The following is a 13538-nucleotide window of genomic DNA, read 5'->3' on the forward strand; positions in this document are numbered from 1 at the left end:
CTCTTCCCTTCAAGAAGTATTAGTTAATCCATCCTTGATTTATTTAAGACAACTCAATTTTCGTTACATTTATTTGATGCTCTTTTGCCTCTGCTCCTTGCTACTAAGTGGTGTGAGGGGTTCAAGGCCATCAGTGTAGAAGGTCACTTTATCACTGTGCCTCATATCCTCTCGCAGAGAGGAAGAGTAAGTATAACTGAGTACCTACAGTGTGTCAGTTTCTTCACCGTATGCTTAATATACACTATCAATGCAAACTTCACATCACCCAATCTATTGTTAAACTCATTTTGCAGGTAAGAGAAACTGAGGTTTTGGACACAAGGATTTGCCCATACATTTGAAGCTGAGATTGAAACCCAGGTGTGAATAACCCCACAGAGTAAACACCAAGGTTCACAATCCACCCTAAAGGAAGCAGCAAGAACTGATATATTGGTTTTTCTCTCTCTCTAAATTACTCATCAATGCCCATTATATTTCTTTTTTATTTTTACCAGACTTATTTCTATTTCTAATGCCAAAACTCTCTCTCTCTTCCCTGTACTTTTGGAGGACAGATCTTGTATCATGTAGTAAACTAACATTTGGGAATGAGGCTGTTACAGTACATGCTAAGATCTTAAGGATATTTGATAACACTGGAATGGAAACCTTTTGGGAGTAAGAGTTGGGTCTATTTTGTTCACTGCTGTATCTAGCACCTAGAAATGTGGCTGTCTCAAATATTTCTTTTTTTAAAAATTTTTTAATGTTTTTATTTATTTTTGAGACAGAGACAGAGCATGAGCAGGGGAGGGGCAGAGAGAGAGGGAGACACAGAATCCGAAGCAGGCTCCAGGCTCTGAGCTGTCAGCACAGAGCCCGACGAGGGGCTCAAACTCACAGACTGTGAGATCATGACCTGAGCCGAAGTGGGACACTTAACTGACTGAGCCACCCAGGTGACCCTCAAATATTTCTAAAACGAGCAAATCTAAAAAGTCCAGAGTCTCAGTGCAGACTTTAAATAGTAAGCTATTGCCTGCCTTTTAGTTGAAACGTTTTTAACTTTAACTGTTTTTGGTGTTTTATGCAGATTCACATTCTTTATTTTATTGGAAATGATTCCGACGTGCCATAAATCCATCCTTGCCCTTTGTGTCTGTTCTCTACATCTGTTCACATTTGCTGTATTCAGAGTTAAGAATGCCCTAGTTACAAAATACTAGTTCTTCTCCGTGTTGCATGCCATTCAACAATCAAATCATTCTGAATTCTCTAAAGAGGAGAAACTTGCTTCTATATTTGAACTCACTCACATTCAGAGGGGATATGTTTTAATGTTTCAACATCTACACAAAATGCTTTACAATTACTTTTAAGGCCCTAATTCTCATATGAACACCGAGTGGATCCACAAAGGGCTGAGAAAAGTTAAGGAATTTCTCCAAGGTCGCATGTCCTGTTAAGTGTGAAGAAAAGGGCCAGTGATCTTTTCCTACCAAGCAGTAGTCAGTGACTTTTCAACTGATGGGTCTCTGAAAGCTCATGGTGGGAGCAGGGAAATGATTTCTGGTCAAACAAAATCATCATTGGAACTCAAGGGCCAGTAAGGGTCTATTTAGTAAACTGCAAATCAGATCATGTCAAGCCTTTGCTTAAGATCTCCCGGGGGCGCCTGGGTGGCTCAGTCGGTTAAGCGGCCGACTTCGGCTCAGGTCATGATCTCGCGGTCCGTGGGTTCAAGCCCCGTGCCAGGCTCTGTGCTGACAGCTCAGAGCCTGGAGCCTGTTTCAGATTCTGTGTCTCCCTCTTTCTCTGACCCTCCCCTGTTCATGCTCTCTCTCTGTCTCAAAAATAATAAATAAATGTTAAAAAAAAAAAAAAGATCTCCCAGTGGCTCTCCATTACATTTAGAATAAAATCCAAATCCTAGTGGGTTTCACTCCAGCCTCACTTTCCATTCTCTGAACACAACCAGCTCATTCTTGTCGTAGGGCCACTGAATTAGTGGTGGCTTCCTACCTACTAGGGTTCCTCCTTCAACTGTGACATGGCTGGTTTCAGGTTAAGTATCACTGTCTTAGACTAGATTTCCTTAACAGATTTATTCCTTCCCTGGTCATTTTCTAGTGCATCACAATTTTATCTTTGTTATTTCAGTATCAGTAGTGGTAAATTAGAGCATTTATTGCTATTAAAATGGTCTGATGTGTTATTGATTATCCCTTCCCGCATCAGATTATAGATTAACGAGAACTAGAAGCTTCTTTGTCTTTATTCTATTATTTTTATTCTCAGTGCCAAAAATGGTGCTTAAGTGCAGTATGAACATTTAATAAAATGTGTGTGAGTGAATGAATGAATGGAAATACATAGTGAATTTGGATTATCATTTTTGATATAGTCAAATCAACAATTTAGTATCTGAGAAAACATGAGCCAATCATTACTTTCCTAAATCTTTTTTCCCCATCACCTGTGAAATGGGCTAATATCAATTATATAAAAGGATTGATGTGATCAGATGTGATAATATGCCTTTAAGAACTTTGTAACATAGAAAATGTGGCATAGGTATGACTATTATTACTAGATGTCTTTGGTACAAAGTGGTTGCCCAAAGGAAAAATGTTGATAAGCAATTATTGCCAAAAGTTTTCTCCTTTCCAAATGATGCATTTGTCTGCCCCTTTGTAAAACCATTTGTGGTTAATTTGTTGGTCTTTGATCTAATCATGCTGCAGATGTTCAGAAATGCCATCTTTTTGTGCATTGAGGCTCAGTCACTGGGGTTTGTAAAAGTAATGGGCTGTGCCCAATTTTTCCCCAATGTGTTCAACTCTCAGGGACAATGAGGGGGAAATTCATCTTTTGCCTAACAAGGAGAAACTGAAAAGGAAATTCAACTTTTTGTTTTCACAGTCAAAAAAAGGGGGGTGTGTGGAAATCCCAGAACTGAATTTCCTAAATTAAAATATTCAATTAGATTTTGCCATCTCCCTGGAGTGAAATATTCTTAGTTGAACACTTGAGTAGCACGTAGAGATGAGTTATGACACATTGAGGTTGAGGTCAGGTAATGGAATTTCGATATAATGAGATGGCATGCCATATATTTCTTTTTGGTTTCAGTCACGTGTGATGGGAAATGGAGGAAAGGTCATATTTTTCAGCCTGTAATTATTCAGGTCTGAATCAGTTTGATTTTCAAGAGAAAGGTGGTTGCCCGACGCTGTGTAAGTCACGCGATCAAGGACGTACAAATCTGTCTTATCTTTGTGTCCATATTAGATGGTGATACTCAAAGTGTGGTCTGAAGGACCACCTGAATCACCTTACCTTGGCATGCTTGTTAAAATTCACATTCCTGAGACTCACCCCAACCTTATTGATTCAAGATGAGAACAAGGCCTGGAAATCTGCATTTTTCATCAGCACCCTTGGGTAATTCTTAAACAAATTAAATTTGGAGGACTGCTAGTCTAGAGCCTTGAGGATGTCATTGTATGATTGCTGATGTTTCTCAGATGATTACAGTTTGTTGTTGAGAAGTCAAAAAATTAGACCCGGGACTGGAGGTTTTGAGAGATCATAGAGTTGTGACCCCATTTCAGGAAGATTTTTGTTCAGAATTAGTATTTTGTAAGTTATCTGGTGAATCTAGCCCTTCAGAAAGAACTCATTCTTTAATTAAGGATCCTGGACAATGGGGTTTTATTGAAATAAAAAATGTTTTTTCTCGGTCAGTCCCGTGTGTACTTTCAATGCCTGACCTCAAAGTGAACCATTTAAGAGAGAACAGGCCGAAACACGTGGAGAAAGAGCCCTAGCTCCTCAGTTTGTAGGAATCACGAAGAGAAGTAAATAGGACAGAGAAGAATCCCCTTGAGCCTTTTCTCCGTGAATCCAAGGCAGGCTTTTTGCTGTAGCATCTCCTACATGAGGAAGCATATCCTGAATGGCCCTGCTGTAGACTGCCAAGAGTCAGACACTAGCCCTACCGTCGACATCTATTGTCTGTGTGACCTTGAACTCAATCTCTTTGTCTCATTTGTGTCCTTCACAAAATGGAGCTAATAATAAAATCTTCTTCTTAGAATTATTGTGGTGATGGAGTTGACAAGGGTAAAGCGATTGAAAGGGTTCCTTGCATTTCATCAACTTCCGATAAATGTCAACTATTGACATACTGCCTTTTAGGATTAAGGAAAACCAAAGGAAATCAATTTTCTAACACAGGGAACAAGAAATACTACAGTTGCACCTGAGAGCGCGTGGTTTTCCAGTGGTGTGGGAAGGAAGATTTTCTCTCGGGAACTATTATAGCTGTTACCACCCTCCGTCCTTGATCCCTAGTCTAAGAAAAGTTTCCAAGAGTCGTTACTGTGTTTTATCCCACAGCAGAAAGACTGGGGATTAGAACTAATGTGCCTATTTATTTATCTTGGCTGAGGGACTGGAAAGGAAAACAATGGTACTATAAAACTTTCACTGGATCACCTAGGTTACCCTGGGCTGTGGCATCAGTTCCCAATCATCTGTCCAGAGTTGTCTGCCGCAGAAAGAACATGTTGCTATTTCTACTGCAAATTAAGTGTATTTCTTTACCTCCTGGACTCCCCTTATTCTTTGAATGTTAGTCCTAGAAGATGCTGTTTAGTTCACTTCCCAGTCTGTGTAGCTGCCGCCTTCCCTTTAGCATCACTGTCCTCCCTCCTCTTCCACTACTAAATGCTACTACGGCCAGCATTTAATAAATAGCAAAATCAAGATCCTGAGATGGTAGGTTACCTATGTAACTGATCAGTTGGTATTTGATCTCATGTTTGTTTGAGGCCAAAGCCCATGATTTTAACCACTAAGATATATAGCTTCCCTTTTAAAGTTGGAAAGCACTTAAACGGAATGGGTTTGAACAATGAGGACTGAAGTAATCCATGTTTAAGGTCAAGTTAAAGTCAACGCACCTAAATGAACCATTTAAGGTGCATTTAGAAGAATTGGAAGCAAAGAAATGTGCAGATAGCCCCATTATCGACCTTGAACAACATGAGCATTATTGAGTATTCTGCTTCTCTACGGAGGTACACATTATATGAGTATCTGCATGTTCCTCAGCTATTGACTTGGTCATGAACCTGACAAAAACCACTACATCCTTGACTTTATCTCTGGTGACTGAGACTGGTGGCTCGAAGCTCTTTGGTCATAATAATCATCTTGATAGAACAGCAAAGACTGAACTTGAGTCAATACAAAGCAGGCCAATGAATCAGTGTACCTCAGCTTGGTTATTCTACAGAAACAAACAAAAAACCCTCAAAACATCTCAGTGGCTTAATACAATAGAACTTATTTTTCACCTAAACTCCATGTCCACTTTAGGAAAGCTGGGGGTTCTGTTTTAGCCATTCTCATTCTGAGTCAAAGACTGATTGAAAGATCGCTGTCTGGAACATCATTTGTCACTGTGACAAAGGACAGAACAAGAGAACTCTGGAGGGTCTAGAACCAACAATAAACGCTCTGGCCTAGAAGTGATACTTGTTATGTTCACTCACAGATCATTGGACAGAACTGGTTCAAGGGCCCACCCACCCACAAAGGAGCTAGGAAGCGCAACCCTACCATATGTTTAGAAATATCTGATGAACAGAAAATATTAGAAATATTTGACAAACAGCATTAATGACAATATGGCTTCTTAGGAGTGATCAGAGCTTCCTAACAGAACTGTTCCCGCAGGCATTAATTTACCTCATGAATTGGCAAACCTTCCCATCAGCCAGTGTAGGGTTCAGATGGAGAATGAGCAACTGTCTTGCATGTTATACAACAGATTTCTAATGGAGCAAGGGGTCGAATATAACACGGTTTCTCAATTTTTGTGTTGTATCTACCACCTGTGCCTTTATTAGATTACCTGTATTCCTCAACAAAATTTCTAAAAATGCCCTTTTCTGAAGTCATTGTATATTTGTCCCTCTTTTCTTATTATTGTTATTATTTCCTTTACATTTAGGGACTTTAAAATTCTGAGAACATCTTAGTAATTGTTATGAAAATGTGTAAGGCTCCTAGCCCATGTCCGGGCCATCTCTGCCTGTACTTCTGCTTGAGAACCTGTAGATTAGAAATTGTTACCTCAAAGGTATTGTTCAAGATACTTTGGTTATAATGAGCAAAACTTGGGAGAGGAAGAAGGATTGCCTGACAAAAGGGTGTTGTGAGAAGATAACTGTGTGTGTGTGTGTGTTTGTGTGTGTGTGTGATGGGCAGACATCTGAGAAAATAATTTTGACTATACTTTATTTGTATATATTTGATATTTTAATTATATTGTTATTTAATTATATTTAATTAAAATAATATATGTTTATTGTGAAATAATGCTAGAAAGTTAGATTGTGGTGAGGGTGCATTAGGGCCTTTAATATGATGCTAAGGAACTACAAGTTATACGATAAATATAAGTTGACAAAAAGATGTCAATTAGGTAAGAACCAGCCTACCCAAGAAGCAAAAAGTGGAGCTTATTCTTAACAGAAGTTTCTGCAAATTTTTTGTTTAGTGCCAGAGACTGAAGTAACTTTACGTGACCAGACTACAGAACAACAACAAGAAAATGAAAGTAGAATTTTCCATATGATATAAATATTTTTATGTGACATCAAGGAGTTCACAATGAGGGAATAAGGATACTTGACCATACTTGGCCCTTTGACCGCCAATAATAAACTTTTCTGTTACATATCATAGGTGGCCCTACATTTTTAAGGCTTTTATCTCTGGTTTTCATCAGCTTGACTCTGATAAGCTAGGTATTATTTCCTTCTTTTATTTTGTCTTCTTGGGGTTTTCTGAGCTTTTTGGTTTTGTGGGTTGATGTCTTTCATCAATTTTCGAAAATCCTCGGCCACCGTCTCTTCAAAATTGTTCTCTGCACCATTGTCTTTCTCTTTTTCTTTCAGGACTCCAATCCTGTGTGTTCATTATTTTCCCACGGGTCTTACATGCCCTGATCTGGTAATTTCTTTTTTTCTTTTTTCATTCTTTTTTTCTTTCTGCTTCAGTTGGGATATGTTTTTGATCTCTCTTAGAATTCATCCATCCTTTTCCTGCTATGTACATTTCTACTGTGAAGTCCACTCAATAAACTTTTCATTTCAAAGTACTTTATTGTTTTTAAAGAAAATTATTATTAAAAAAGTAATTATTATTATTATTAATTATTATTTTAGAGAACTTTTAAAAAGTTCCCTCTTGGAGTTTCTTCCTCCTCATGGTTTACTTCTATCTTTTCCTTTATTTCTTTATCTCAATTATGATTGCTTAATGTCTTTGTCTGTTAATTTTACAAGCCAGGTCAGCTGTGGGTCGGTCTCCATTGGCTGTTATCTTTTATCTAGACGTCACATGTTCCTGTTTCTGTGGCTGCATCTTGTGCCAAACATGGTGTGTAAATGAACTGTAAAGACTGAAGTAGAAGATATTTATCCCCCACTAAAAAGCTGTCTCTGTCAGGCAGCTGTGGTGAGGGGAGGATATCTCTGGTTAGAATTAAGCTAAGTTGGGGTTAAGTTGTAGCTTTGGTTAGTGTTAATTCATCCTTGGTTTTCAAGAGTTTTGAGGTGTAAAAAAATCCCTCCTTCTAGTCGGGTTTGGTATCCAAGCACCGTGTAACTGTAGGCTTCTGCCCTGCTCCCTCGCCCTGCCTGAAGATGTCTGGGCCACTGGAGATATCCCTTTGGCTCTCACCCTGGGCCCAATTACTCACATGTGGCCGAGCACTGGATACAAGTGCTAAGGTTGAGAATTGGTCGATGATGAGGACTCGTTCTGTGTCTGGGGCTCCTATGTGTTCGGTATTCCACGTTAGGCCAAGATGGCTAAACATTCAGCTAGATTCTCCATTTATTTGTGAAGCCTCCTACCCAGTGACAAGTCTGCTTCTTCATCTATTTCCTAAGATTAAAAGCCACCTGTAGTCCAAGGTCATATATGAAGGGCTTACCCCTCTCTGAGGTTTAGGTTTTCCCTAAATTTCTTTGTGCCCTAGTTCCCCAGTGGGTTCAATAATATGCACAATTTGGAATTTAGCCAGTGTCTTTTCTGTGTTATAGTGAGAATTACGGTCATTTCTGACCACCCTCCTCATAAAGCAGAAGCAGCACTTCGAAGGTCTTCTGTTGGCGAAATTACTTTGTTAATTTTTTTTCTGATCGTAAAAATAACAATCTTTTTCAAAATTTCAGAAAGTCCAGAAAATTGAAGAATACTTTACCGATATGCATTTTCATCATTTTGTAAGGCTTACCCTAATCCTCTCTGAGTTGCTTCAATCTCCAGGTATCTGGTATCTAAGAATTTTACTTTCTCTTCCAATTTTCCATGTAGGCTTCAGCCTTCAAAATTCTTGTTTTCTTCTTGGATTTTGCTTGTTCTCTACTCTCCTTTCACATGTACCTTCTATCACATGGAAGGTGAAATGCATCACCTTTATGCTATACAGTGAACTCTAGGTCTGTAGTGTGTTTTCCTTCCAAAAGTAGGCCCTTCTTGGTACTCAGAAAATAAAGGTATTATTCCAAGGACATTATGACCCCCAACCACCGGGACTGATGAGATGGCATTGGTGGATGGCAGAGACCCATGCATTTATTTCCCTCATTTTATAGTACTCACGAAGCTATTGTAAAATACTCATGGAACTATCACACCATAAGATAGCTGTGGAAATATCCAGGTTGGTAGAGAGGATCCTCTGAGAGATACAATGAAACTCGGTGATCCTTTCTTGCTGAAGAGGAAAAGAATGAGTCCCAAGCTACACATTACAGAGCAACAGATCTCTCCTGTGATACAGGGTGAGGGAAAGAGACTATAAGAATAAATAAGATAAGACAACTGTTGTCAGATAAATTCCTTTATTTGATAACATATAGCTCTTTTCCTCCTTTTCAATCAATATCAGTGACTAGATTTTTGTTCATATATTTATTTTTTTAGGGCTGTCAAGGTAGCTGCATGTGACTCTTCTATCTTGTAAAATAGGCTGCCGTGGAATTTCCTTTCGTGCACGAGGACTGGCTTCTCATGGACACATGCTGCCTGGCGTTATTAGGTTTTGTTTAGCGGCCTTGAACTGTCGTTCCTCACGCAGAATGATACTGGTGTTTTACAAAGTTACAGATGAATTTTAACCTCGATAGGTTCTTTTCTTTTTTATTAAATACACTGTAATCTGATTCGTCTTAGAGATAACTGAAATAAAGGCTTAAAATAATAATAATACTAGTTATGTGCATTTCATGTTTTTATGACCTTTTTTTTTGTATTTATTGTCCAACCCAATGGTTGTATCAGTTTACTGAGGAAGATGCTTATACCCTTGTCTTTTAGTGAGGAGGAAACTTGAGTGCATGGAAACCTTGATTTAAAAAAAAAAAAGTGACTAGCCCAAGACCACAGAAACTTAATGATAGAATTGGGTCAGTACTGGTCAAATTCTTACTTTATCTATTTTGGATGTATAGCTGAGTAAGATCAGGTTAGTAGTAGAGGGGCATTTTTAAAGGCACCGATAAGAGTAGAAGAAATTATTATAATGGCATCGGTTCAGCTTTATTTTTAAATGATGATTCAAAACAGGTTTCTGACTTCATTTCTCCTCCTCCTCCTTCTCAGTTAGCTTTGATTCTCTTATCACAAAGGTTACTCACAGCCAACTAGCCAAATGAAAAGTATGGCTTGATTAAGAATCTCTTTTGTCAGTAATTTGTGTCTAATGTTTTTAGCTTTCCCATGGGCTGTTGTAGAAAATGGTAAATCTGGTTTAAATGAAACCTGATCCTGTTAATGGTTTAATAGCAGCTGCCACAGGGTTATGGTATTTTTCAACAGATGCTTCTGTTTCATTTTAAACATAAACTGAGTCTTGGAATATTTACATAAATCATATAAAATATGCCTACACACTTTTGGCTAAATATTTTGTTATAAAATATTCTTAGGCAAGTCCCTATCTTTGTCCATTTACAACTATTCACATAGAATTTGAAAAAGAAACCCAAGCCTATGCTCTATTAAAAAAAAAGATTATTCAGTTTCCTGAAATTCTTTTTTGAAAGGCCAAAGGGCAAGCTCCATCTCTACATCTGGGGACCTGAACAATGATTTGGTCAATCGGATCATTTCATCCATCTTTATGCCTAACACTATTTATTTAGCATGGACAAATTGCTTATACAGTGATGTGCAGTACAGTTTCAACTGAAATAAACAGGAGAGTCACATAATTAAATGGGACACTATTTTTCCTTGAAGAGGTAGATGTTGTAATAGTAATTTAAGCTATCATTATACCTAGGATTAGTTTCTCTGGAGTGCGATAGCTCAACCATTTTGTATCTATTTTATTTTTTTAAATGTTTATTTATTTATTTGGAGAGGGGAGAGCGAGGAAGGGAGAGAGAGAGACAGAGAGAGAGAGAGAGACAGAGACAGAGAATCCCAAGCAGGCTCTTCGCTATCAGTGCAGACCCCAACATGGGGCTCGATTCCATGAACCATCAAATCATGACATGAGCAGAAATCAAGAGTTGGACGCTTAACCAGCTAAGCTGCCCAGGTACCCAAGTTCAACCATTTTCTTTAAAGCATTTCTTCTGTGTAAAGGACTTGTTTGGGGCACGTGAAGACTACAAAGATGAGTGGCAGGCAAGTAAAACGATGATGGTGACAACTGATAGAAATAGTTATACTATAGAAGCAGCAGCTCAAGCAAAAGGAACTGGAAGTTCAGTATACCGTGTTAGGTAACTTACGAAGTGCAGAATCTTGAATGGGCGGGATCAAGTTTGTTGCTTGGGTCACATTTTCATGCTGGCGTGTTGCTCGATTAATTTGGGCTGGAAAGGTTATACATGCAAATACATCCAATACTGAATTTTTCTTCAATTTTTTTTGATTTGGGTGTAATTGACACACGATGTTTCATCCATTTCACGTGTATAACGTAGTGAACCAAGTTTACATCTGACGCTATGCTCCCCACACATGTAGGTACCATTTGTCCCCATACGTCCCTATTACAGTATCACTGACTACATTCCTTATGCTGTGTCTTTTATTCCAATGAGTCATGCAGTATGTAACTGGAAGTCTGTATCTCACCCTCTCCTTCACGCATTTTGTTCATCCCCACCGGCCTCCTCCCCTCTGGCAACCATCAGTTTGTTCTCTGTGTTTCCTCATCTGATTCTGCTTTTTGTTTATTTCTTTGTTTTTTTTCAGAGTCCATGCACATGTGAACTCATATACTATTTGTCTTTGTCAGTCTGACTTACTCTCTAGTGTAGGTTCATCCATATTGTTGCAAATAGTATGATCCCATCTTTTTTAATGCCTGTGTGATATTTCTGCACACACACACACACACACACACACACACACCCCAAATCCCCCTTATCCATTTGTCTGTCAATGGGCTCTTTGGTTGCTTCCACATCTTGGCTATAATAAATAATGATGCTGTGCAAAACAGTATGGAGTTTCCTCAAAAAAGTAGAAATACCATGGGATCTCATAATTCCACCACTGGATATTAATCAAAGAAACAAAAACACTAATTTGGAAGGATATATGCACCCCTACGTTTATTGCAACATTATTGACAACAGTGAATTTTTAAGGGCAACCAATGGAAGTAAAACCCAACTCTGTCCTTAATTCTAAATTATATATAGGTGCCATTGAATGTAGCACATTTCTGTGTACAAGCATCCCGATCTCCCCTTGCCTTGGTATCCTTCCCTAGGCACTCCCTCCGAAGAAAGATGTGAAACCTGGCATGGCGTTCTTGTTTGAACTCTGTCTCCTTCGTGGGAAATATACTTCTTTTGACTGGGTTGTGGGCTGGGCAGCCTTCCCTGTGTGTGATAACAACTTCGATGTAGTGGACGGGAAATTCAAGTGTCCCCTTCTCCGAGGTCATTATGACCAGAAATTTGACAGCTTCAGGAAAATGGAAGATTTGATGTGCCGGGACTTGGACCACTGGCTGTGCAATCTCTACTTTCAGGTTTGTAATATGATTTTTTTTTCAAATGTTTTATTTATTTTTGAGAGAGCAAAAGTGGGGGAGGGGCAGAGAGAGAGGGACAGAGGATCTGAAGCAGGCTGACAGCAGCGAGCCCCATGTGGGGCTTGAACTCACGAACTGCGAGATCATGACCTGAGCCGAAGTCGGATGGACACTCAACCGACTGAGCCACACAGATGTGCCTGTGATATGATTTTGTAAGTAAAGAACTTCAATTTTTTCTGAAACCGGGGCGCCTGGGTGACTCAGTCATTTAAGCGTCCGACTTTAGCTCAGGTCATGATCTCGTGGTCTGTGAGTTTGAGTCCCGCATCCGGCTCTGTGCTGACAGCTCAGAGCCTGGAGCCTGCTTTGGATTCTGTGCCTCCCTCTCTCTCTGCACCTTCCCTGCTTGCACTCTGTCTCTCTCTGTCTCTGTCTCTCTCTCAAAAATAAACATTTTTTTTTCTAAAACTGCTTATTTCTAGCGTTTAGCTGACTTTCGTGCTATTGAAAATTTCAATATGTATCATAAATCTGTGAAAGCATTTACATCTTAATGCTTTCTTAATGCTGATTCAATTGATGTCTACAAATAAGGAATAAAATTCCAGAACTAGCAGGAAATTTAAAGATAATTTAACCCAAACTTCTATGTCACGAGCAGGCTGAGAAGGGCACCCAAATCCTTCAATTCTCTGTTTATAATCTGCTGCTGCCGGATCTGATCTGTCTCATCAACTTGGGTATCGGGCGATGGTGTTTCCTTATCCAATGTACTAATTGAGCTACTACTTTGTGTTGGGCATTGCTTGTTCTAGAAATGCAAAAGAAATGAGATAGAGTCTGTGCCTTCCTGATGCTTACCACTTATTTGATGAGACAAGCATGTGTTCATACATAAGATAATTAATGACCCACATTTCCACGGGATGAAAATGGTCTTCACCAAACTCCCTTTACCATACATATCACTTCAAAGCATGCTGTCTTAATTACCTCAAGAATTAAAAACGAAACACACTCCCAAAAAACCCTTGGGTGAACACCATTTATTTGTACATATTTGGAAATTTATTTTCTAACCAAGTCTTTTAGCAGAAACGTCATTGCAGAAATTCATTCTAGGAAGACACTGCGGAGGATCCAAAAAAAAAAAAAAAAATAACAGCATACCTTAAGTGTAAAGCATTCCAACAGAATTTTAGTTTATTTCAGTCCTCTATGTGCAAATTTATTCTTTCTGATTATGATGGTTTTCCACAGCGCCCGTATCAGAAAATGCTATGATTTTTTTTTTCTTCCTTACCTGAGTGTTTGACATTTCCTTGTCTGTCTGTCTGTCTGTCTATCTAGCTAACTAGCTAGGTTGCTAGCAATCTAATCTAATGTATGTATGTATGTACATGTACATATATATGTATTATGTGTGTATGGATGTATCATCTATCTATCACTGTCATCTACCCAC

General features: G+C 38.8%; 1 protein-coding gene across 1 annotated transcript in view; it reads left to right on the top strand.

Moving 5' to 3' along the window:
* Positions 1-13538, top strand: part of LOC101096891 — a 339394-nt gene that overhangs the window by 190616 nt on the left and 135240 nt on the right. The window contains exons 14-17 of the mRNA XM_045058641.1: positions 7641-7850; positions 8241-8291; positions 10663-10797; positions 11804-12067. Coding sequence (XP_044914576.1) covers positions 7641-7850; positions 8241-8291; positions 10663-10797; positions 11804-12067 — 660 coding nt within the window. The remainder of the gene's footprint in view (positions 1-7640; positions 7851-8240; positions 8292-10662; positions 10798-11803; positions 12068-13538) is intronic.

The sequence above is a fragment of the Felis catus genome, chromosome B2 (genome assembly GCF_018350175.1).
Source record: "Felis catus isolate Fca126 chromosome B2, F.catus_Fca126_mat1.0, whole genome shotgun sequence".
Classification (NCBI taxonomy): Eukaryota; Metazoa; Chordata; class Mammalia; order Carnivora; family Felidae; genus Felis; species Felis catus.